Here is a 26498-nt window from a genome sequence, read left to right on the forward strand (position 1 = left end):
ATTTCACCCCTGGTGGCCATTGGATTAGCCTTCTGCTCCTCGTCTGGTCACAAAAAGCAACAGAAGGGTAAAAATAACAGGTCCTTTGAAAATGTTTCTGTAAAGATGGTGCATCTTAGAATAAATTTCTACACAGTTGGACAAAGGAAAAAAAAAAACAGGGCAACACCATTTGCTAAAAAATTGACAGCCGCCTGCTATTTTGGAGATCTCTCCTCTAATTGCAGGCACCTGCTGTGGCGTGGTGTACTCTAAAATATATCTCACCAGTAATGCTGCTTGGCAGCAGCCAGGGCCACCCAGGAGGGACCCTGCAGTCCCAGGCTTCACAACTTCACAGGAACTGGGGTTTTCTTCCAGGGTAACATTTGAGTGGAAATACAAATAAATTCAGTGTGAGCCTCTCTCTCTGCTCACTTCTATCACATCACCTCTATCTCTCTTCCACCCTCCCTCCCTCCTCTTCTTAACTACTTTTTCCTGTTCCCTCTCCCCTCAGCATTCTTGACCCCTCGCTCTCTTGCAACAAAAGATTCAGGCTTGATTCCTTCATTTGTTATTTTCTTAGCTTCTGAAATATTTTTTCCCCTTCTCGCTCTGCTTTTGTTGTGCTTCTGTGTTTCACATACTCTTAAGCTCAGAAAACTGAGGCAACACTTTCAGGACTGCAGAGCTTTAAGAGAAATGAGGAGATGACCAAAATCCCTGCTCTGCACGTCCCGGTGTCTGCGCCAGCCTCACACCACCTGCAGCAGCTCCTCCCTCTGGCCTTTGTGCAGGTCACCAGCCTCTCCCTTCTTTCTCCTTCACCCTTGCCCTGCTCCCTGAACACCTCCGGGGATTATGACTCCAACACCTCCCCAGGCACCCCATTCCAATGTCTAATCACCGTTTGTGTGAAAATGTCCAACCTGAACCTCCCCGGCACAGCTCGAGGCAGAGGCCAAACCCCCCCTGGGCACGCCGTCCTTTCGGGTGGCTGTAGAGCAGTGAGGTCCCCCCGAGCCTCCTTCTCTCCAGACTCAACACCCCCAGCTCCCTCAGCGCCTTCTCACACCACTCGCGCTCCAGCCCCTGCCCCTGACTCGCTCCAGCCCCTCAAGGCCTTTTCCGAAGTGAGAACCCAGAACTGGACACGGCGTTCGAGGTGTGGCCGAGCACAGAGGGGCAATCCCTGCCCTGCTCCTGCTGGCCACGCTATTCCTGCTCCAGGCTAGGGTGCCATTGGCTTCCTTGGCCACCTGGGCACAGCTGGCTCAGTTCAATCGCTGTGACCGGCGCCCCAGGTCCTTTTCCAGCGGACTCTTCCCCGAGCCTGGAAGGCTACACGGGGTGACTGCGCACACTGGCACCCCGCGAGGCCCCCGGGGAAGATAACGAAATGCAAACGGCGAGCGGAGGCACGTGAAAGCCGGCAGCCTCGGGCGACAGCCGTGCCCCCATAGGGGCGGGGGCGCGGCCCGTCCCGCCCAGCGCAGCACGGTTCCCCTGCGCGGCGCCCGCCGGGGGCCGCAGTCCCCGCCTGGTTCTCGTCCGTGCCCGTTTCCAGGCGGGGCTCAGCGGGGGACTGCGCTTCCCACCGTTCCCCGCGGTGCGGCCGGGCCGGCAGGGGCCGCCATGGGCTGGGGGGTCCGGCTGTGGGTGCTGGGCGGCCTGGCCGCCTGGACGCAGCGGCGGCGGGCGGCGGCGGCCGCCGCCGAGTGGGGCGACAGCGAGGCCGGGCGGCGGCGGTATCTGGAGCTGAGGCTGGTGCAGGTCCTGTTCCGGCACGGGGCGCGCACCCCGCTGCGGCCGATCCCGGGGGCAGGGCCGGTGAGCTCGGGACCGGACGGGTCGGGTCGGGGCAGGGTGGTGCGGCGGTGCCCCGAGCCCGAGCCGGCGGCGTGCCCGCCGCTGAGCTCCTGCCTCGCTCCCGGCAGCCTGGTGGTTTGGCGTTTGTTCCCCTTCCCGAAGCGATACCGAGAGTAATTTGCGAGGGGAAAGCATGGGAATGTGGGAGCTTGCACCCCATGCCGCGAGTGGCTGGAAAGCTGCCCAGTGGAAAAAGGCCTGGGGGTGCTGCTTGACAGAGACTGGAGTGAGCCCGATGTGCCCGGGTGGCCGAGGAGGGCAATGGCATCCTGGCCTGGAGCAGGAATAGCGTGGACAGAGGAGCAGGGCAGTGATCATCCCTGTCCAGTTGTGGGTCCCTCAGTTCAGGAAGGACATTGAGGGGTGCTGGAACGAGTCCAGAGAAAGGCCACGGACCTCGGAAGGGTCTGGAGCACAAGTGTTAGGAGAAGCCACCGAGGGAGCTGGAGGTGTTTGGTCTGGAAAAGAGGAAGCTTAGGGGTGACCTTATCACTCTCTAGAACTTCTTGAAAAAAAGTTGTAGCCAGTTATGGGTCAGTCTTTTCTCCCAGGGAATAAGTAGCAGGATGAGAGGAGACAGTCTTTAATCTGTGCCCCAGGAGGTTCAGGTTGGACATTAGGAGGAATTTCTTCACAAAGAGGGGGATTAGACGTTGGAATGGGCTGCCCAGGGAGGTGTGGGAGTTCCCTGTCCCTGGAGGTGTTTAAGGAAACACTGGACGTGGCACTGTGGCCTGGTCGACACAGTGTTCAGTCACAGGTTGGGCTTGATGATCTCAGAGGTCTTTTCCAACCTAATTAATTCTGTGATTCTTTAAAGTGGAACAGCAATAGCACATTAGTGGGACAGATGACAGCAGAGGGAACAATTGCTGCAACTACAGGAAGCCCTCAGGGGCAGGATACAGGGATGGGCATCCCGGGACTTTACTCCAAGGCCAAGTTGTGCACCTCAGAACAGGTGCTCAGCAAAGGTGTGGCTCCTGCCTCAGTGTTACCACAAGGGATCTGGCTTCCCCAGCTTCCACTGAGGTGGCCTGGGGAGCCAGCAGGGGTTAGCTCAGGTAGTTTCCTATAGCAGTTTTTAGATGTGTAACAAAGAGCAGCAATTGTGATTTCCTACAGATTCTTGTCCTGTAAGGGAAGTAAAGCAAGTACTGCATTTCCTGCACATCACATCTGCAAATCCAGAGAGTAGCACTGCTCTCATTTCTCTATGAGCTGTGTAAAGAGATCCCTTTGTCTCTGTGTTGTGTTGTTGGCAAGCCAGCACACTGTAATACTCCAACTTTAGTTTAATGCTCTTAAAAGTCCTTGGTTTAATGCCCTTGAAAGTTTTCCACTGAAGCTGTTTGTTTGTTTGTTTGTTTTGAAGCGAGCGGAATGGCATCCCACTCTTTTAGATGTACCTCCTAAGACTCAGTTTGATTACATGGTGACAGACCTAAATGGAGGACCTCAACCTCCCTCGCTCTTGGATGAGGAATACTGTAAGACTGTTTTTAAGGTGAGAGTATATTTGTGGGTGGATTCCTCTTTCCTCTGTAGACTTTTTTATTTCCATGGTCCACTGGAGACCTCTCCTTCTCTTTGCTCTTAGGGCGGTGCAGTCGCAGGACAGCTGACCTGTGTGGGGATGCAGCAGATGTTCACCCTGGGGGAACGGCTGAGGAGAAACTATATGGAAGAAGTCCAGTTTCTTTCACCAATATTTAAGCCTGCTGAGGTCTTGTGAGTCTCTCAGTTCCCTCCTGGACCTTCCCATCTTCCTGCCTCTTAACCAGTAGCCTTGTGCTAGGGAACACTGGATAGCATATCCTTCTTCACCCCACAGCAAACTGTCTGGCCCCCCTGGGCCTTCATCTTTGCTCAGCCTGCAGAGCCTGGCACTAGAAATCACTCATGACACAAAGCATCCAATTGCCCAGCAGTCCTGAGAGTGATGCCAGGGACAGATTCATCTCACATAGGCTGAGCCACTGGCAGTGCTGTTATGCACTTTAGTGGTGAGTGAAGAGAAACAGGCATTTCTGGAGCACTTTAACTCACTGCAAACTGCTGAAGTTCAGTGAGATGAAGCAACCCCTGCTGCTCACATCAGTAATGCTGAGAGCATCTGGCTTAGGATGAGATAAAAAAATCACACCAGAGAAGTGCCAGTTTATCTCCACTATCTCTGACATGCAGTTAAAGGGCAGTTCAGATTATAGGTGTCTACCTAAGATATCTATAGTGACAAAAGATGAGTCCTACCACAGATTTCCAAAGCCATGGTGGAATCCTCAGTTCCAGCAAGACCTCCCCAGCTGCAGCCATGTTAACATGAAGGAGAAAGTGCTGCCTCACAAGCTGTTTTCTCTCTTTCAGCATCCGTTCCACTAACATTTTCCGGAATCTGGAGTCCACACGCTGCGTGCTAGCTGGGCTGTACCAACAGCAGAGCGAAGGTTGGGGAGACTTCTGAATAGTGCCTTTCGTTGCTTAGTCTTCCCTAGATGCTCACACCTTCTGTATCCTAACTCTCTCTGACTCCTAGTTGTTAATTCTTCCTCGGTTCTTTGCACTTGGCTCCCTTCCTCAGTTCTCCTGGTCCTGTAGATTCTTTACCACCTTGTCACTTGTTCCCCCTCTTTGCGTATCTTTCTGCTGCTCTTTCAGACCTGCTGAGGAGGTTAGTGTTAACCCTCTTCAAAATCAAGAAGGCAAAAAGTTCACACATCAGAAAAAGGTTTCTCAGGGAAACCCAAGTGACTTGGATACAAGTTCAGTACCTGGAGTAACTTTCACCTGTATCCTGCAGTTGGTAACTGCTTGTTCTAAAAATACGCACTGCATTTTAAAGATCTGACATCTGCTCCTTCCACGTTCAGTTCCACTAACAAGTAGAAGTGACTTGCCAGAGCTCCTTACACTTCATGACACAGAGAGTAATTTTTGGCACTAAGAAAAATGAACACACAACAGGGAAGCTTTACAAGGTGCACAGCAGGCATCCCTGTGGAAATAAATGCACAGAAACAAGTACAGTGGCTTGTGTTGCAGGTGATAGCTCGGGGGAAATTGCTAGTTGATAACACTGGACTTGAGCACAAAGACTGTGGGAGTGATTATAAAGCAGTCTAAAGAAACACAGATGCACTACTGATCACAGAAACTTCCTTCTTGTTCCACAGCACCTGTTGTCATTGTCACTGATGAAGCATGCTCTGAAATGCTCTACCCCAATTACCAGAACTGCCCGCGCCTGAAAGACTTGACCAGGTAATTGCCAGCAATATCTCCCCCTATGATTCCACTGCTGTTTCGTTTCAGCAGTAGTAATTTACAACAGCACATTTTCTTCCCATTCCCAATTTCTTTCCTTACCACTTACTGTTCTTTGGGAATGGTTAGCTAGTTGTATAAAATACTTGGTAAGCAGAATTATACACCAGGCAGTGGCAGCAGAAGAAAATAAAATAGAGACTTTTCCTTGAAAGACCAGTTTAATTTAGTCTGTGTCTAGCAAACATTCATCACTAGCTAATGTACAGCTAGTCTGTAGCATTGCTGCAGGGCAGAATTAATGTCATCTACATCTCTTAACAAGCCTTTCAAGTGTGAACATATTGGGCCTCCTTTTTATATTCAGCTTCTGGTTTGGGGGTTATTTCAGCACTCCCGTCACATTCATACCTTGAAGAAACTGAAATATACTCAGCCTTGACACATTTAATGAAGGTTAATGAAGTGAAATAAGGAAGATCCTACATAAAATACTCATGTTTGTGGAGTCAAGTTCTCTGAAATGCCTGTGCCTGGTTTGGGCACAGAGCAGAAAATGTAAAAGAGAGGCAGATATATTACACTTTGGCTGGATTGTACATTAGCATATTTTGCCCAAAATTCAAGAGCTGTCAGAATTCACTTGCAAGAGCTCACTGTGTAGTGTTTGACTCTGCAGGCAAAGGATTGGTCTAGACAGTGGTGCGGTGACAGTCCCTACAAGCAGCATATTCAGCCTCCTTGAGTAACATCACCTGTCCAAAAAAGGAGTAAACTGCAGGGTCTGCTGCTCCCTGCCCCCCTCTGCCCACCAACTGCACCTTTTGTGACCATATCAAGGTAGATGTTTTGAGCTGCACTAAGCACTGCCTCAGCTTGCAAGCTATCTAGGGAGTACAATGGCCAGCACAGATATTCTCAGCTAAAGTTTTTAAATAAAATTTAAAGCAGCATAAAGATGCAAATGGCTTCTAACAAAGCAAAAGTTGGATTTAAGCTACAAGCGAGTATCTAGGTGTTTCCCATTTCCCACACCATACAGCAATCAGTTCAAAGCTGCTTCCTTGATGAGGCAGTTAAAGGCTACTCCCTGAAGACACAGACCTGTACTGTTCCAGTATGACCAGATCTGTTAGCTGATACACAGCCCTTGCTTAAGGGAGACACTTGTCAGGTGTTCACATCTCATCTTAATTTTTCCTCCTGCCTTTGGGAGAGCAGAGAGCTAGTTCTGATCCTTGAAATCTGGATACAGCATCTGTCCTTTCTGCAGCTCAGAATCCCAACATCAGGAATCCCTCAGTATGCTGCAGTGCTTCTCTTCTACCCCTCACTGATGTGGGAGAACTCCACTGGGCTGGGTGATGAGAAAAACAAAAAATAGCCTGCTGTGTGAAAAATTTTTGGTTTTCTTAATTACTTTACAGGGATAGGTCAGAGAATGCTATGAACCAGCCAGGTGTCTGTGATGACTTGGAAAAAATTAAGGAGAGTATGTGCATTAATGATGATGAGCCTGTGGATTTTTTTGTCCTCCTCGATAACTTTTCTGCTGAGCAGGTGAGCTGAGCCTTTCTGTTGCACTGTCACAGAAAGAAACATCCCCTTACCATGTACATGGAGGAAATCACAGTGCCAGCACCCACAGATACTAATGTGCATTCCAGTAGCTTTCTATGCAACCCAGAATGCTTATAGAAATAGCATGGCCTTTTGAAAAAGGGGTTGTGGGGTCAGCCTTGCTATGGGATGGATGAAGACTTGTCTCCACTATTTTTGTTCTTACCTTGAAATCCAGGGACAGCAAGCCTCCAAACCTCTTCCCTGCACTCCTCTAAGTATTTCTTTCAAGTGTAATGTAAGCTAATAGAGACATTGGGCCTTGCTTCCCCATTTTAAAGTGCTTTCCCTTTTTTGACACTCGGCACCTACCAGTCATCTTAATCCCAGTTCCAGCACACTACCTGTGAGCCAGACTGCTTGTGCTGCTGGAAGGAAGTTGGGCACATTTCTACCCCTCCTTAGTGCCTCTTTTTTGCTAGAGCTAATGATAACTGGTCTGCCAGCTGAATGGCTCAATGTGTTACACTCCCCATGGAATTGGATCCTAAAGAACAAACATCCATCCTTTTGGTACACAGAGCAAGTCTGTATGTTTAAAACCATCCTAAAAATCCTCACATGAGTATCATAGCACAATACTGTAGTACAAATGGTGTGACACGAGCAGCTGTTTTCTGTGGGCAGCCATCCATGTGTCTTCAGGCTGGGTTCAGAAAGGGTCAAACCCTACCACTCTGCTGCATTCCTCCTTCCAGGCGCACAATATGACAAGCTCCCCTGCGCTGAAGAGCTTCCAGCAGACAGTGGAACGCCGATGTATTGAGTCCATGCGTTTCCTTCTGGCAGACAGTTGTTCCAGGTGATTGCCTGTGTCCATGCCTCTGGCCTCAGTGGCTGTCTTACCTAGGGTGGATGTGCTAAACCACCTTACTTCAGCAGACAGAAATGCTTTCCCATCTACTGCATTCCTCCACCAGAGCCCACTCATGAGTTTTGTGCCTCAGCCATCTCAATGTAAAGTTCAGTGCCTTGAGCCCTAGGAAAAAGCATTGCATACTGAGGAGACCAGGATGCCACTGAGGTAGGCAGTGAAGGCCTCAGTTGCCACAGAGGTTTAAGTGAACCAGTGGCAAAAGCAAAAGAAGAGACGAGATACTTCCCAGCTCATGCCCTGAGGCTGCCCTTGAAGTTGCACAAGTACAGTCTAAATTCCAGCCTGGGAAGCTTATCCCAGGCATGGCACCTGCACAGCTCGGCTGAGAAGCGCTGGCGCTAGCGGAAAAAGTGATGCCAGGCCCTGCACACATGTAACTACTTGCAGAGAGAATCTGCTGCTACATGCAGCTAATTACCTCCTCCACAGTTGTTTGTAAAGGCTGGCTGAGTTGCTAGCCTAGCAGTCATTTTCCTTTCAGATTCATTTGCAGCTGCCACATTCACCAGCTCTTCTCAGGTAGTAGTATAGGATTGTGTTTTCTTTACCATGTATTAGAGATCTCAGGTAATTGAAAGACTGATTTACCGCATTCCCACAACACCCATGAGAGTTAATCACACACATCTTCCATTTCCACTGATGTATTCATTAGGTAGAGGGAGTTTCTTCCCACCAGATATTGTATAAAGATGATCTCTTTCTTTAATCTACTTTTTAAATACAACAACCACTTTCTTGAATCCTGCCTCTCCTCACCAAAGACCCCAACCACTTCATCTGCTGTTTTGCAGCAGTAATCTTCCCTAGCTGAAACCCATGCACTCAAAAACCATACGAGGGAAACAAAACAGTCTAGAGAACAATCCAAGAGTTTCTAGATTGTCATTTACATGACCACACCTCACGAGACTGCTTGTTAACACCTCTCTTCTCCCATTCTGCAGTCATGTTAGAGTGGTGACTGCACAACAGGTGAACTAAAAGCTGGCCATATTAATTGCATTTAATAGTTCTTAGCTACACTCAGTGCAAGTGATCAAATCATAAGAGAAAAGCAGGTTCTCAAGTTTTCATGTATAATTGTGTGAAAGTTTTAAAACGAGTAAATTTATTTCTGCTTCTTTTCTAGAGAAATGCTTCAGATGAGTATTGGCCTCCTGTTCAATACCTTAGAGAAGAACATTAAAGCAGCAATAAATCCCTCAAATCCAGCTGAAAAGGCCAGGTACAGCACAGAACTCCTCCTCTAATCGTTATAAATTCTAACTTGATGGCACTGTGAAAAACTGGTTCAGAAAGACATTGAATGTGTGGGATTAAAAGGAGTGCTCACCTGCTAAAAAAAGCATGACTGCTACTGCCTATCCATGGAGGAACACAGCTGACATTCTAGGTCTGTCTTTTCCTTTCTATTTCTTTTCCAGAAAGCTCTTCCTCTACGCTTCTCATGACTCCACTCTTATTCCTCTCCTGCTGGCACTGGGCACCTTTGATAACAAGTGGCCACCTTATGCTGCTGATGTGACCCTGGAACTGTACCAGCACCGGCGCTCCAAGGAGTGGTTTGTGCGCATGACCTACCAGGGAGAGGTGAGATCCCATGGCAAGTCCCTCCTACAAATCTTGGGCTTGTGGTTCCACCATGCAGCAAAAAAGGGCTTTGGCAGTGCACAATATCTGTGATTCTGTCTCTTTGCCTTGCAGGAGCAAGTGGTGAAAGGCTGTAAAGGAGGTCTCTGCTCACTCGAAGAATTTCTGGAAGTTCTTTCACGGTACTCAGTTACTCCAGAGAAGTACAATAGCCTGTGCTGCAAAGTGGACAGGAGTTGGGAGACTAACTCTTAATTAGTTACAAATTAAAGTTAGTTTATTGTCACAATCTTCGACTATTTTTCTTTATGTGCTTGCTAGCCTTCTCTATTCCAAATGTATTTTAGATGAGGGGACATTTTCCTACCAGACACAGGGTGGCACAGTGTCACTTTACACTGTTAGCAGCAGGCTGAAAGAAGCCACGTGACAGAATGGCTCAAGTTTACTTCTGAGGTGACCACACAAAAGCAGGGAGAGGCTGAAAACAGCAAGGGCGAGAACAGACCATTTAAAATTGCCCATCTGTATCAGGAATGCCTCTTCCTCATATGCTGGGACTGTGGGATGAAGCCCAGCTTGCTCTGTGCTACCAGACTTGAAAGCTTTGACATAATACTGATTTTATGTTTGGTAAACTGCAGAAGGCATTGTGCCTTTCCCTTTCTTTTGGCATTTTGGAGGGTTGCTTTCTGCAGACAGATGAGCCTCCCTAATTGCATAGCATTTAGCTACCCCATCTTCTTGAGGGCATTTTCGTGCACAGGAAACATCTCCAAAGGGACAGCAAGCCTCCAAACCTCTTTCCTGCACTCCTCTAATTATGGAAATTCTGCCATGAACATGTAGAACAACCACAGTGGGCCAAGTACAAGAACACACAATCTTGGTGAACTCTGCTTAATGTGCTTTAAACAAGGAAGTCTGGTGAGCTGCTATCAACTTCAGCCTTTTGCAGCAGTGATCTGTCTTGCCCTTGCTGAAAGAGGAATACAGCACTAGCCAACAGCAGTACTTCTGGCTGAGATGACAGCTTTTCCTGTAAGACCGTACTGGGAATCACAATGTTGCCAAAGTCATAGAATCACAATGGTTTGGGCTGGAAGGGACCTTAAAGATCACACAGTCCCAACCCCCTGCCATGGGCAAGGATGCCATCCACTTGAGCAGCTCAAAGCTCCATCCTACCTGGTCTTAAACATTTTCAGGGATGGAGCATCCACAGCTTCTCTGAGCAATCTGTGCCAGTGCCTCACCACTCTCACAGTAAAGAATTTAACATTAATTTCTCCTCTTTAGTTTAAAACTGTTCTCCCTTGTCCTATCATTGTCTGCCCATGTAAAAAGTCACTCTCTATTTCTTATAAGCCCCCCATTAGGCACTCAAGGCTGCTCTAAAGTCCTTCTGGAGCCTTCTCTTTTCCAGGCTTTGCAGCCCCAACTCTCTCAGCCTGTTTTCATAACAGAAGTTTTCCAGTTCTCTGATAATCTTTGTGGCCTCCTCTGAACTGATTTGTGCAGGTCCACATCTTTGTTGTGCTGGGTGCCCCAGAGCTGGATGCAGCACTGCAGTGGGGTCTCACCAGAGCAGAGCAGAGGGGCAGAATCCCCTCCTTGACCTGCTGCCCACGGGGCTTTGGATGCAGGCCTGAACATGGTTGGCTTTTTGGGCTGCAAGCACACGGTGCTGGCTCATGTCCAGCTTTTCATCCACCACAATTCCCAAGTGCTTCTCCATAGGGCTGCTCTCAATGACTTCTCCTAGGCTGGTCTCAGGTCTGGGAGTGCCCTGACCCAGGAGCAGCACCATGTACTGGGACTTGTTGAACCTCACTAGGTTCCCACAGACTCACTTCTCAAGTTTGTCCAGGTCCTTCTCTTATGTCAATGGCACCACTTGACTTCGTGTCCTCTGCAAACTTGCTGAGGGTGCACTCAATCTCACTGACTATTTAATTCAAAAAGATCTCCACTTTTTAATAAGTAAATAAAACATGGTCCCTACATCCTTTGGGATAGGCAGAGGTTAAAATAAGGGGACCATTTATTGAAATGGCCCTGCAATTTAGGTTCTGTGTTACCTCTTCTCGCTTGGTGAAAAAATCACTTAATGTAAGCCATTGAAAGATATGTGATGGAGGCACTAGAGCACCTTTTCCCTAAGAAGAATGGGCTGGATTTACCCCTACCCTTTCATTAGCCTGCCCCCACCACAATTGCATGTTGACACCACCCACAGTGAACAGAATAATTTGAATGCTAAATACATTGCTGGAGGTCTCACTGAACTGCTATTAGAAGCTGTCAAAAAAGCAAACACAACATTGTTATTTTCCATCAAGTTTTTGTACAGCCTGAAACCATAATGCCACTACATAAAAATCAATGCCTACCCCTCCTTAAGAACAGTGTGTTCTGCTCTAATCAAGCTCCCTCTTATACACAGTTTCAAGTATTTGGGGAACAGTGATGAAAATATTAGGTCTACGATTACAAGTTATTTGTGAGGCAAGAACTGCTTGGAAAAAGGCATCAGGAACTTTGGCCATACCAAAGGGGAATTCACATACCTATTCTTAATAACTAGGAGCATCCCCAACAAAACTGACCACCAGGCAGGGAAAAAATTGCAACACAGCCCCAAGCCAGAGCACTCAGAAGCACAAGTTGCTCAAGAGGGCACTGCTTTTACACAATTAAGATCCTCCTACCACTCTAGGCAGGGTAACACAAATTTCAGTAACAGCAGAAGACCTCAGAAAAGCAGGCCAGCTTCTTGGCAGTGGCTTGGAGGAAGGCACCACTGGGAACAGGTTACTTCACTGTCTCTTGCAGGATTTCTGCAGTGCTCCTTCTGCCCTGTTCTAGCCTTACCTTTCCCCTCAGTGTCAAAGTGGTTGGGCCATGCAATGGTTCATCCCACTGAGCACTTCCATGGTAGTTGTGGCCCACAGGATGAAGGAGGAGTTATTTCTGACCACAACTAGTGTAAATGATCATTTCAGAAGAGGATTGGTTGGACAGTGGAAGAGTTTTAATACCAAAAGACACAGGTAAGTGGGAGCTGGTGTATTGCAAACACAGCATGGAAGAGCTGAGGCATTCCTGAGAATGTGGAATAAAAATTCTCAGAAATCAACAATTTCCCAGTATCCCAAACAAAACAGCATCACTTTTTTTTTCTGTGTCATTAACTATTTTAGGTTAAGAATTACTACTAACTAACAAAATGAAGTACATTTTAGTAAATACAGGCCTATATCAAACATAGATCATTTTTCCCCAAGAAGTGTCACATTAGGGAACAGGTTTCAGCCAGCAGCCTGGCGAGGCTGCACAAGGAAAGCATTCACCATCATGAGTGCAGAAGGACACCACCAATATAATGTAGCCTGTCCTGCCACCTGAGTGAAAACCAGCACAGCAGAGAGTACACAAAGCACCTCAAAATTAAGCCCCTGCATATACGCTATTTGTAATAGTCACAACACTCTGGGGGAACAAAAAATGGGGCATTTCAACTTATCCTCAGAACGATTTGGGTGCCCACATCTACTCTGAATCAAGACACATGTACTGTACTGTAAGCACTACCAACATTGAAATCCCAACCAAGACTGATGCAGATCAGATCTCTACACACAGGTCTGTATTCTCAAATGTGACCCATTAGACACCCCAAGGATGTCAGGACTAAACTCCTAACTCCTAAGGCTGGCTCCTTGCTCTCATCTTGCTCTCATCTTTGGCAGATTAGCTGTAGCCCATGATACAGGTACAAATCTCAAGTTTATTTGGATGGTGCTTAAAACTGCCCGTGTACTTCACAGATGACCTGAGTGCAAGTCTACTAATTTAAAACAAACAGATTTCAAATATTTTAAACTTTTGATTTAGCAGGCACATTACTTCGCGTTTCAGAAGTTCACCATCTGCTGGGTTTACCTTTTAAGTCTCTCCACACTCCGGCTGCGCAGCCATCTGGGATGAGATAATTTGAACAGCAGACTGTTTCCTCCCATGTTACTAGAGAGGAAGAGCAGCCAAGCATGTATGAATAAAGTCTATTTCATTCTTTCAAACAAAGGTGGAGGAGGATGATTTGAAAGCTTAAAAAAAAAAAGGGGGGGGGGAAGAAAACTAAAAATGGCAACCCACTTTCCATCTTCAACTGTACCATGACTACCAAAGCTGAGTCACAGTTTCTATTGATAAGCAGGAGGGAACAGATCCTGACTTACAGATCCTCAGGTGAATCCGCAAGGCTGACAGCTAGAAAGCTTTTCCATTTGCAAAGCAAAAAGGGAAGAAGTAGGATCAGAGCAAAACAAAGAAGTTCATCTACACACATCTACACAGTCATTTTCACAACTGGAGCCAGCTAAGACCTTAGCAACTCTTGTTCATCTGCTGGTGCAAACACTGAGGTTAAGTGCACCTATGTGGACTCAGGAGAATCCACATCTTCTGCACTTTCTGTAGGAAAAATCTCATTAAGATACCAAATGCCAGCATCATAAATTAGACACAGAAGGAACTTTAATTATACAGTATGTTTAAAATGTATCCTCTCACTGTTCAGTGGCTTTGAAACGGTGAATTTCCTATGCTAATTTTCCTAGAATAAGTCACAGCCACTTCAAATCCTTTGCTATTCAAAATCTTAACAGGCATAGGAGGCCCTATGACAGTTTAAAAAAATCCTAAAACCTTCTGCTCATTTCTATGTCGATCAAGAACTTTGCTTTGTTCAACATGGTAAAAACAGTCAGGAGTGATGGCAGAAGAGGCAACACTTAAAAAGGTTGCATTGTAACAATTCCCATGCAAGGTCCTCAAATGGGAGCTGTGCAACCACTTAAAGAAGAGGTAATTCCGCTCTACAGAAATAACACTTACTGTGTCATTGTCATCTCTTTCCAAAATCTTGACAAGCCCGTGCTTCACGCTGCCTGTCTTGTCAGAGGGAAGCACCACAACAGACATCCTACACTTTGTCAAAAGAGTAATTCTCACCCAAAATCATTGTAAATTTGCATGACAGCACAAAGGTGAATTTGGAAGCAGACAACAGAAGGCTCTCAGGCTTGCGTGCCTCCAACAGTGCATGGCTTCACTCATTTTATAACACCAGCAACAAAAGTTTAGTAAATCAGCCACCAAGAGGAATTCTTTTTCCACCTGTTAAAGATCAGTTAACTCTAAAAAATTCTCACACACAAGCATGTTAAAAATACTCATTCTCCACATGAATTTTCGCACAAATGGCCAGCCCTCTCAAGAAACTACTCATTGAAATAATTTTAAGTAGCAGTAAGTGGAAGGAAGAACAGATTACCCACTCCATATACAGTGCTGGGGGACCAGAGAACAGCCAGCCACAGAGCCCACACCCTGGCCTACAGATCCATATCTGGCTCATGCTGGTATTCTCCAGGAGCAGGGCTCAACTCCCAATCCATGTTTTGTCATCCATCCTTTCACTCCTCATAGGCAAGACCATAAAACCTCCTTGCTGAAATCCTCTCAAAAGGCAAGTGTGAAAAGACAGGGGATTAGGAAGCAATCGATGAGAACTGTGGCAAAGCAACGATTTACTCAGCAGGGCTGTCTTGATAAAAATCTGCTCACTGACAATTTCTCTCTCACCTTTGTTATTAAAGTTCATCCTTCCCCACCATCTCAGGCTCTCAGTGCTGGCAATCAGAGACCTGACCCAATCCAAAGTCCCCAGAGAGGGACACAATCCCAGTGCCTCAGCAGACTGACTCTGCTGCTCAGGGGGAGCTCAAACCCATGTACCTTGCAGTGCTGCAAACATTCTCCAGGAGGAAGTGACGGAGACAAGTTTCATCTGTTCCTTGACCCTCAACAAATTGAGGAAGTCTGTAAGTATAGTTCCTGGGGTGTTCTGAAATAAGACTTCACTCCAAGGGAAAACAAGCTCAGTTCAGGATTAAGTTAATAGAATTGCCTCAAAAGGAGCACACAGCTGCCTACTGACCAGACTTTTAGGAGCTGTCAAAGTTTAGCCCACCTGGCCTCTAGGCTGGCTGTGATCACAAGGAAGAGCAAACAGTCATCTGGCCAGCTGATTGATCTACACAGAAACAACTGGACTGGATAAAGGAGACAGTTCATTTTTGTAAGAAACAATATATTTTATTTTTCTGACACCACAGCCCTGGCGAGTGGTTTTGTACCAAATTTAATGGAGGTTACACAGAACGTTTTACGCTGGGGAGGAAAAAAAAATAACCACAAAAAAAAATCCTGGGTAACTTTTAGTGTCTGTTCCACTCCCACATTAATAAAATCACTTGGGGTTTCTAAGAAAAGGAGAATAGGAAACAGTGAGAGAGACTACTGTAGGATGTAACAGTGTCCAAGTCCAGCCCCTTCCTAAAAGTGGGAAGAGTCCCCACGTGAGGAGAGGCTCTCCTAGATTTACTCCCCAAAATAACACAATGTATTGCAGCTGCCATAGGAGGAGACAGAAGGGGACGGAGAGAGAGAGAAGCCTATTTAATAAAGAGTGGGAGGGAGAGACAGAAGGTGCTGGACAGCACGCCATAATTTGAAAAATATGTCCTTAACTTATTATTTATTTCTTTTAAAAGATTCCCCTCACTGAACTTAAGTTCCTTTTTGTGCTTTTCATTAATACTCTGCTCTGAGGTCGTAGTTTGGTTTTTCTATACATTGGAGTTGAAGGAAAATAGTCCGAAGTTCTGAAGATGGATTCTCCACCTAAAGTAAACAGCCTAGAATCCCATTCTCCTCTCACCCCAAAGACTAAAGTCTCTGCTAAAATCCCTTTTACAATATAGTACAGTACACAAAAAACCCCAAAAATAACCGAGAGTCCTGGGAGAAGCCAGTCCGAAGGACGTAAACATACAGAGAATGGTGCAACTTGTGACAAATGGCAATTCTCAAAATACAGCTACAGATTCTCAAAGCAGGTGCCGTCACGGGATACCCAAGTCCACAAAAATAATTTTTAAAAAATAAATCTTAAAAAAAAAACAACCTGTTAAAATGAATATTTTTTTTTCAGGTAATTCCATACATTCGAGATTTCCCAAAGCATCCTCTGGTCTCTTTTCACCTATTGCATGGCCAAACTGTACTCCTGAAGCTTCCAAAAAAGCCCTCAGGACTCGGAATCTCATCTTGACAAGGATCAGAACATCCAGTCTTATGGTAGCAGCTTAAAACATCATGTTCCCTGGGTTCCCAGGGCCTTGGCTAAATCCTCCCATGCCAACATCAGCAGCCATACCTCGGGGCCTCATCTGGGGGGGAATCATGATGTTTTGTTGGGGTCCCATCATGCCCTGCATTGACATCATCATGCCAGGTGACCCCACGGGGCCCGGGTGGCTGTAGAGCCCGGCGGGGGCTCGGTCCTTGCCCGGGATCATGCCCACGGCGGCCACGGGGTTGCTCATGAGCGCGGGCTGGCCGGGCATGGCGGGCTGTGCTGGTGACATCATGCGGTGGTGCGGCCCCATCATGCCCTGCTGCAGGAAGGCCGGCGGCCTCATCGGGTTGTGACCGGGCATGGACGGAGCCGTGCCCAGAGGGATATCTGGAGTTCCCACCGGCCCGGGGCCCCCCATGCCGGGCAATGTTAGTCCCATCCTCGGGGTCTGCTCTCCTATCATCCCCTGCATGTGGGAGAAGCCAGGCCCGGGACCTTGCGGCTGCTTGCGGCCTGGCACCTCCCCACGAGGGAAATACTGTAGTGTCTGGCTGGGCTTCTCCGACGGGATAATCCTGGACAGGTCAAACTCGGGTATTCCCGTGGCTCCGGGACGGATCACCTCCTGCAGCTCTGGATCAGTGAAAACCGAAGGCATGTTGTTTCCAAGAACAGTGAAGGAGTCTGGACCGCCAGGGCCTCCAGTCTTGCAAAGTGCTGGATCTGTCGAACTTTGGGGCAGGTTGGTAGGACGCCCCAGAGGTCCTTCTCCATGGAAGCCCATTCCCGCTGGGAAGTTGCCTTGTCCACCGCTGGGCCCGTTGTGTGGAAATGGCACCTGCTGTGGAGGGGACTGTACGGGAGGGAACCCCTGCGGGAAGCCCAGGCGTCCTTGAGGTACCATTGGAGACTCCTGGGAACCATGCCCCATCATTGGGTTGTGTGACATCAGGCCGGGTCCCACGGGGACCCCGTGAGGAGGTATATTGGGTCCCATAGCATTTGGAGAGGGCATCTGGTTGTTATGGGAAAGAGGCTGGGTCATTCCCATTGGGCTAAGGGTTGGCATTGGACCCACTGGGTTTGGACCTGAAATTCGAGGATTCTGAGAATTAATGCCCATTCCTAGGGAAGAAACAAGGAATCACATTTAGACATCAACCAGTAATAATAAATAAAGCCATCAGAGAGCTTTCTGCAAGGTTACCAAGTCTGCACACACACAAAAAAACAGTGCTAGTAAAAAAAACATCAGCAGTGGCTTTGAAAAGTGTTATTTTGACCAGAAATTCGATGCCACTCAAACAGCCACCTCCCTAAGCTTGTCACTGCCCTATCAGTGACAAAAGCCTGCTCCATAAGTAGGATTTCAATCCAAACCATACTTTTACTACCTCCCTGGCAGTCTGGATGACACAGGCAGTAGCAAACACATCTGTGACAGATTATCAGCATATGGACACTTGTCCACTGGGAAGTGACTGGAACTCCTTTCAAAACTCAGCAGTGATAAATCAGGTAACCTTCATAAGACTAAGAGGCACTGATCAATGAGGTTAATGAGTTACCATCATGAACTTATTCAATTAGCCAGCTTTCCCCAGATATATTCAGCCATTACTGTGTGAAACACACTGCAAAGCTACAGGAAAAGTCATCAAGAGTTCATTACCAATTGCCACTCTCTTGAAACATCCACTCATCCCCTTTTTCATCTATTAATTCAATAGGGTGGAGGTGCTGCAGCCTACTTTTATGTTTTTGATGATTCAGTGTCCAGACAAACCACCCCAAAACAGTGAAGCTTCTATGGCACTGCCTTAAGACAGGAGAGGTAAAGTTTCCTCTGGATAACACATTGTAGGTCCGACCCTTAATCCCATGAGCAGCCTTCATTCACACAAACCATTCCAGTCTGCCTGAGGGGCAATCTCTCCCATACACAAGTGCTTTCCATGTTAGACACCTTCTGAAGAACACAAACTTTCTGCACAGAAAAAAACAGTTACAAGGAGAATTTCCATCTCAGAGAATTGTAAATGTTTCCTCAAAAACAACCCATGGCTATATATTCCTCAAGTTTTTTCCCATCTCACTGTCTTCCTTTGATGAGGTTTCCCAAAAATCACCCTGATGCCTTGTGCTTATGTTTCTTTGATTTTCTTACCTGGTACGCTGTTCATAGGTGGCAAGTTTGGGGAGCGTGCTGGAGGGGAGTCGTCATCCGAGCTGGCCACAGTTTTGATGGCATCATGATAGAGCGGTGTAGAGCTGGGCATGGCAAATTTGGACATCCTGGACATCATAATGGAGAGGGGATTCTGGGACAGGGTTGGCTCTGGAGGCATTGTGTAAGGACTGCTAGAGGGAAGATTTCCAGGGAGAGTCGCAGGAGCAGACTGGCTGACTGTGGAAGGAGGTGGACCACCTTAGGGAAAAAAAGAAAAGAGAATGAATTTAAATTTTTCTCCTTCTCACTGTTTTTCTTAAATCAAACTCTTTTCCCCTAGAAATCTCAAAACCTGGAAATCTTTCCTATTGCAAGACTTTACATGACTAATGCAGTCAATGATTACGAAAGGTAACCAGAAAAATAAGCCTATTGGTCATGTTGATTAATATCTGTTATCCCACTGCATCTCACTTCTAACTAGAACTATCTTAAGCCTCCACAAATCCACATGAAGAATTACCAGTTTAGTCTGAAAATTTTACTATTCATTTCCATACAATGAAGACAGACTTAGGTAGCAGAGCTAGCCATAAAAATCAAAATCTAAAATCAAAAAAGACATGCAGCACAAGGCAAGCTGTAGCAGATATTATGCTGAGACATGCGAGCACATTTTTGACAAGCTGCATCAGGAGCTACAAGTAAAACTCCCTGTTTACGTTGCATTTCCTGTTTCATACAGAGATATTAGCTGCTTATTTCAATGAAAGAAACATTCTCTGCACCTATTAACTTAATATCATCCTTTGCTCTCACAAAATTAGAAGTAACTTAGCTGCACTTCCAATCTCCTTTGTTCCTCATTGATGAATTTTATGCCACCCAGACCAATGTGCAGATGCTAAACTGAAGCTGTACTCTCACTGAAAATTCACTGCACGTTCCTCAGCCCCTCCCAGCCAAAAAGAGGAAATGAGAATAGGGAATATAAAAAAACTGCAATGCTGGAAGATCCAAGGTTTGGAAGAGCTGCATGTCAAAGCATTCATTAAGCACTAAGTAAGGCACAGACTGAAGCACTTGGGTGCCCTCCCAAGCCGCCGACCCCACAGGCACATCCCAGTCCTGGTCCCCGCTGTTACCCGCGGCAGCACTAGAGGGCAACGTGGGCAAAGGGCTCCACTCTCCCAGCCAGGAGAATTTCCCGGGCGGGAAGGCTGCCCAGAGCTCTGGAAGCCTGGACTGAAGGGAGGGTGAGCTTTGAGAAGGGTGAGTGCAGAGGTGTGCCAGCAGCGGGACCCCAAGGTCCCAGGCACAGCACAGCCCAGCACACAACCAAATGTTATGTACAGCGGTGGTTAGATCGCTCCAAAATGCTTGAAAGTCTGAACAACTGAATCACAACTTCCTGTCTGCAATGTAAACCTAGAAAGGACCGACCATTCCTGACCCGTGTGTAGATACACAGCTGGTTAACTGCTCAGCACGTCTCTGTAGGAACCTTTTATACCAAAGTGCTTTAATAACATCAACTGGGTCTCTGTTGAGCTACAACGACTGTGAGCTATGGAAGAACAGCACAAAGCCCTTCCAAGGAGAGATTTCTCCCATCGATCCGCCATATCTTTTCACACCTCTCAAGCCCATCCTTTTGCTTTTACATCCTCAGAGTGGATCACCGCACAGCTCAACAAATGGGAGGCAGGGTGCAAATCCACAAATACAACAGGAGGAGGAGAAGTCCTCACCCTCCACTTGCATGGCCACCCACCAAATCCTCAGCACAGCCCACGTCAAATAGGGAAAGGGCCATCCAGCTCTTATCCTGCTGCAGGAACCCTCCTCCCTCCCTTTGCTGCACATCTTGGATGACCCAACATGTACCAAAGCACCAAATCTGGCTAGCAGAGGCAGCACTCACCCGACTCCACGTTCCCCAGCATGGCTGGAGAAGACATGGTTAGAGACGCCTTGTGGTTCGGGGGAATCCCAGGGCTCTGCAAAGGAGGCTTTGGAGATGAAGTCCATCCAGGAGAAGGTGCGGGGAGAGACGGAGACTTGAGGTGGACAGGAGAAGCAGCAGCAGACCCCAAGACAGGGGGGGATTTAATGGAGGCAGCAGCAGCTGCGGCAGTGGGGCCCGCGAGCATTCCTGCCAGCTGGGAGGGCGTCTGAGGGGACTTGAGGTTCCCCGAGGGAGACCCCATCATGGGAGACTGGACCTGGCGCATGGTGGGGGACTTCAGGGGGTTGATTCCTGGCGAATGCACCTGGCCAGCCGCAGAGATATCCAAGGGCTTGCGGCCGAGGCTGCGCTGCGCAGGGGGAGCAGTGTTGAGGCTATTCGGGTTACTGGTGGGATTGAGAGGTAGTGGCGGCATGTGGCTGAGCCGGTTGTTAGTCCTTTGGTCAGGCCCCATCTGTTCTCTGAGATTCCGCAGACCGACTCCTGGGCCCTGAGACATGGGAAGGAAAGGCCTGGGACCCATGCCATACTCCTGCTGCGGGTGCTCCCCAAACGGCAGCGGCACCATTTTCTGCTGAGAGGAGAGCATCTCCGACACACCGGGCGCAGCTTCATCATCTCTTCCGGCCCGACTCCTGCCTCCCTCAGCTTCTGAGGGACCAGGGGTGGGTTGGAGCCCATGCTGACATTCATGCCCATGTCCCCCTTCATGCTGCCAGGGCCCATCCCAAACTCCAGCTCCCTGCTAGAAGCCATTTGTGGGGGTATTCCTTTTGGGAAGTCCCCCCTAGATGGGCTCATCGGTCCTTCTACCGGCATGCGAGGGAAGATGGGGTTGTTCCCAGGCTCCATGTGCCTCTGGGAGGGCATCATTCTGTTGATCTCCATGCCAGGCCTGATGCCTTCCATGTTCAGACCAGGAGGGAGGCCCATCTGTTTCTCAGCCAGCTGCTGCTGATAGAGCTCTTCAGGCAGGCCCTGCGGATTGGGGAACCGCTCCCCTCGGCCAGGGCCACTGAAGACACCCTGACCAGGGGGGAAGTTTCGCCCATCTGGGATTTTTGGCACATCATCTGGCCAACTAACTCCTGAAAGCCCAGGCCGTGAGGCGGGATTCGGGACATTGGGGCCTTCCATGTCAGGGTTCATCATTCCTGCAAAACCAGGCAGGCGCATCTGGCTCCCGGGCACATTGGGATGAGGGGCCATGCCCCTGGGGGGCAGAGAGTGTGACATGTTCATGCCTTCAGGGAAGGGCTCCGGACCCCCAGGTCCCCAGCCCTCACCAGGGGTCATCTGGTAAGGAGGGGGAGGACCTCGGACCACCCCACGAGGCCCGTGCTGGTGGACCATCATGTCCTGCAGGGAACACTGCTGCACAACCACCTGCTCTTGCTTCCTTCTCTTCTCCTCGTAAAACTCCTGCTGCAGCTTGAGCCAGGCCACCTGCTCAGGAGTCATGTGGTCCAAGTGGTCGGGGCCTATGGCTCCTGACTGGGAGTTCATTGGTGGTGGCCCCATTTCATCTGGGGAAAAAGGCATGTCCCTGTGTCCTTGAGGGCCAAAAGGAGCCCCTCCATCTGTCCGAGACCCCGACCCTTTGCCTAAACTTTGGGATTGAGCCATCATAGCCTGTATCGGCCCTTCGGGTTTCTTTTGGGGACCATCCAGCACCCCAGCATTTGGGGGTGGCCCCCCACTTTGCCCTCCTGCAAACTCCTTCTCATCAGGGAAGAGCATGCGCTGGATGTCCCTCAGGGTCTGCAACGAGCGCTCTCGGTGCTCCAGCTGCTCCTGTGACAGTCCATCGGGATTCTCACCCAAACTGGATGGGTCCCCACCAGACCCCTGCTGGGGAGGGCCTTTGGGCTCCGCAGCAGAGCTATTGCTACCTTGGGAAACTGGGCTAACCGCTCGATTATTGGGGGTTGAACTCTGCCCAAATCCTTCTGTCTGCAACGGGGTAGAGTTGGCAGGGCTGCCCACAGACATCACTTTGCTTTCCACACTGGGACTGTCCTGATCTATGGGACATGGGGGGCCAGTGGGTTTGGATACTGGCGCTGACACAGGCGGAGTCGGCTGCATTTTGGCGTTCTGGGGAGGGTTCTGGTCCTGGGCAGCGGGGGGCTGGGGCTGTGGCAGGGGCTTGGGTTCAGTCCGAAGTGCAGTGATCTGAGGATTCTGCAAGAGAAAGCCACACTCAGTCACTTGCTCTTCTTACAGCCGTGTCACATAAGCAACAGTGCAAACGAAATACCCTATCTCAATCCCACCAGCCCAAAATTTGCCTTCATGCAGCAATTACACAGCAGCCTCTTGGCAATGCAGAAACCTGCTTTGCTCAAGGCATTACTGCAGGGACCCCTTTTGTCTGTGCTAGCTCTGCATGACCTACAGGTTGGAAATACACTACCCAAATATTGCAAGACTCTAACTCTTTTTTGGATGACCCAAGACATTTATTTGCAGTCTGAATGGCAACGGTCTGTCTTCCTAAAACATATTTCAGAGTGTAAATAATCATCCATCTCTCTGAACCAGACACAGGCACATTTACAATTTCCCCTTCTCACCCCCATGCAGGTATTCCCTACCAAGGGTACAGTGTTTCGTTCCGCCTTGCTGTTTGAGATGTTCTGGATATGAAAGGACACAATGGTTTCCACCTGTCCCTTCAGCACAGCTTCTGCAGCCCTGCAAAGACAGACAGGCAGATGCACATATCCAGTTGAAACCAAGAATCAATTTTTCTTAACTGGCCTCCTTTCTATCTTTCAGCTGGCAAAAGGGAGAAAGATTTAGCCACACATATTTCACTGTAGATGAGTAGCAAAAGAAAAATGCTTACATCTACAAACTCATCAGCATTCAGGGTTCATGTCTCAGTTTAAGCCATCCTGGCTTCTATCCATTGCATGGATTGCAAAACAATATCCACCAGTATTTGCCAAAAAAATATATATACCCATACCTCAGAGAATGAATCAATTACTTCTCAGAGCAAAGAAGGTAGGGATATGGTCCACTCCAACCTCTTCAGCCTCCCCAAAACAAGTAATGACTTTTTGCTACTTGATGCAGAAAGTGCCCTTGATAATCTCTTAAAAGATGAGCACAAATGTAATTCCTGCTCCCAGAAGACATTCAAGCAGCTACCTACTTACTTGTTGGCCATCTCAGTAGAAAAGACGTAAACCACTTTGGATGGAGTCTTCTGCCCACTTGCTGGCTCCAAAGTGGCAGTCAGACCATGGGAAGGTGTGGAAGACCGTGGGGCTGAAGCATTTGAAGGAGTCATGGAGTGTGGTGTGTGCTGAGACTCCTGGGATTTCACATGATCAGCAGAATTGCAGTCTGGAAAGGGACAAAGGGGAAAAGCAGGGAATCACTATCATGGGATCTCTTTGCAAATCAATTCTGGAAACTGATCAGAGCTTTTTCTCCTCTGAAATTTTCTGCTTCTTCCTCAAGCACCACTGAAGGCAATTCTTCTGTTACACCACAAGTCTTTCCTCTAAAGCCTTGGTGTACTTCATGCAACACTGGGAGAAAGCTCCTCTTGTGTCCCTTTCCAAGGAAAGTGGCAGTTCCCACAACTGATCTCTTTGAATTCTCTAATGACCACATAAAAAAGCAGGAAAACTACACTTTTATGTAGGAGCAAAGATAAATATGTCTGCCTCAGAAAACACTCCTGCAAAACTACTTTTTCTTTTGTTCAGCCACCTTAGCTAGGTGACCTAGCAAATGGACAACTGAGGATGTGGTCTGGTTTTGCACTGCCTCACAGAGGCAATGTTGGAGCCAGGAACAGAAATCCCAGCTCTCTGGCTTGTGTTACCAGTCAGGGTGCTATGGGTTATGTATCTGTGTTGACAAAACAGACCTGCATATTGTTAAAACCCCAGTTACAACAGAACAGTTCCTGGAAGGCCAAAGGCCAGAAGGAGACCAACAGGTTGCATTTGTACTTTTAAATCCTCTGGGGGAGTTTAAGAGTTACAAAGGAACTTTCCCACCAGAGTCAGGTCTGGGCTCTAACCGAGCGTGAACAAGACATTTACCAATGCCAGCTATGACAACCTCTCCTCTTTGCCTGCTTTCAAGACCTTTAGACTTCATTGGCTGGAACTTTGAGAACCCCAGACAAACAAAATGTTTCACTAATACTTCCAGAGCAATTCTCCATCTCACAGAGGATTCAGACTGATAGTGTGCACTTGCACATGAACCCTAGCAAACATACCTTTGATTTCTGGGTCATCATTAGGAGTCCCAGCTTCCCTCTGTTCAAAGGAGTCTGCTGAAATGCTCCTCTCTCTCTTCCCCTTCCCCTTGGCACCATTTCCAGCCCCATTCTTCAGCCCCATACTCCCACCCGGGCCCGGGAGCACTTTGGGGGTGTGACCTCCACTTTTGGGGTCACAGGGAGAGGGCTGGGATTGGCTGGTGGAGCCCCCTTGTTTGCCTTGGTTGGAAAATTTGGAATCCAGCTGAGGGTTGCCAGACGGGGACATCACTGTAGGAGGACGGACCATCACCTCCTGCTTTGATTTGGGGCTACTGGGGAGAGAGGAAAAAAAAAGAAAGAAAAGGAAAAAGTGACAAATCACACCATTGATTCATTCAGCCCTGTAGGAACAGATTAGAGTGAAGCAGAAACAACCACTGTCACCTTTACAAGCTAAGACAATTGCTGACAAATAAAAAATGCCTGCAAGCTTAGAGTCATGCAGGTGCTTTTTTGAACATGCCCTGAAAGGGTTATTATCCAAGATGGAATCTCATTGCTCAAGAAGGCACCAGGGCAAACCACAGACCTGCCAGATCCCAGAAACTGCTGTCACATGAGGACCCACCTCTGGCGCTTCTGTCAATAAAGACAACGGTTTCTATGTGCACAGAGAAGCACCTCACACCAAGACCAGCTCAGAGTAAACAAACAAGGCACTATAAAGTTCCCCTCACCATTCTCCTGGACCCCAAGTACACTGCAGCTCTGATCAGCAGACCCCCCCCAACCCCTCCCTTGCACCTCCCTATCCAGTTCTACAGGGAGCACAAGGAAAACCCAGCATTACTGCAGCATTCGTCATCCACTGGGGCGAGCTGCCAGAGAAACACAAACCTCTGACCGTGAAAACAATTAAACCAGCTACAACCTGCCTCTGAATAAGGAAAGAGAAGGATACCATCTCCAAGCACACTCCTGCAAAATGGGGCACATGAATCCTCCTCAGTTTGCCAAAGGAGACTCGGAGTCTTTCATTCCTCTTCCATCCAGCAAACTGCACCCTAAAAATATTTTGCTCCTCTGGGTTCTACAGGTATTAGGCATCCCTTCCCTCCTCACCCTCCACTGCTATTATATCCTCTGCATTGTGTTTTAGCATCATCACTATCACTTCCAACAGGCAGTGCTTGCTAGCATCCTCACCGTGGGTCTCACACAAGCTGTTCCTTCCTCTGGACAGACATCTGACTCAGAAGCATTCTCTCTGAAATACTGTTAAGCTCCAGATGACCTCTAGGAGTAAATACTCAAACTCAAGAATGCTGTCAATCAGAACCATCCTAAAGTCCCTGGACACTGCTTTGCTTTCCTATTTTTCCCTTTCCAAATTAGTGGAGAAGAAATGCTGCCCAGCTGCACTGGCAGGTGACTGACACAGAGGATCTCAGTGCTCAGTTGATCACTTCTCCAGGCTGTTCAAGCCAATAATATGGAGAAAGCATTTTGTGTGAAAGTACAGAGAGAGACCTTCTGATGCCCAACTATCTCTCAGGAAATAGATAATAAGAAGAGGAGGAAAGGGAAAAAAACCAAGATAGAAACAGCAGGTTTACTCTCCTACAGCCTATCCAGGCACCTGGTGGAAGGGAGGAGAGCACAAAGAACAGAGAATCCACGCCTCATGGGTTTACAGCTTTCAGCTCATCCTGA

At 48.1% G+C, this 26498-nt stretch overlaps 2 protein-coding genes across 3 annotated transcripts in view; one reads left to right on the plus strand and one right to left on the minus strand.

Moving 5' to 3' along the window:
• Nucleotides 1-1538: 1538 nt before the first annotated feature.
• Nucleotides 1539-9476, plus strand: ACP6 (acid phosphatase 6, lysophosphatidic). Of its 2 annotated transcripts, XM_030949718.1 has the most exons (10): nt 1539-1812; nt 3227-3358; nt 3452-3582; nt 4219-4298; nt 5025-5112; nt 6543-6675; nt 7434-7537; nt 8745-8840; nt 9040-9205; nt 9320-9476. In XM_030949718.1, the coding sequence occupies exons 1-10, from the start codon at nt 1618-1620 to the stop codon at nt 9458-9460; spliced, it is 1266 nt and encodes a 421-aa protein (XP_030805578.1). In that variant the 5' UTR covers nt 1539-1617; the 3' UTR covers nt 9461-9476. The 2 variants fall into 2 exon arrangements, with proteins under 2 accessions (XP_030805578.1, XP_030805584.1); XM_030949724.1 differs by lacking the exons at nt 1539-1812; nt 3227-3358; nt 4219-4298 and having other exon boundaries at nt 3451-3582.
• Nucleotides 9477-16268: 6792 nt separating this feature from the next.
• The window catches only part of BCL9 (BCL9 transcription coactivator), a 28732-nt gene continuing 18502 nt past the window's right edge, over nt 16269-26498 (minus strand). The window contains 7 exon segments of the mRNA XM_030971136.1: nt 16269-17537; nt 18580-18840; nt 20507-21157; nt 21160-22735; nt 23149-23248; nt 23719-23908; nt 24801-25117. Of these exon segments, the coding sequence (XP_030826996.1) occupies nt 16420-17537; nt 18580-18840; nt 20507-21157; nt 21160-22735; nt 23149-23248; nt 23719-23908; nt 24801-25117 (4213 nt within the window). The 3' untranslated portion in view covers nt 16269-16419.

Source organism: Camarhynchus parvulus, chromosome 1 (assembly GCF_901933205.1).
Source record: "Camarhynchus parvulus chromosome 1, STF_HiC, whole genome shotgun sequence".
NCBI lineage: Eukaryota > Metazoa > Chordata > Aves > Passeriformes > Thraupidae > Camarhynchus > Camarhynchus parvulus.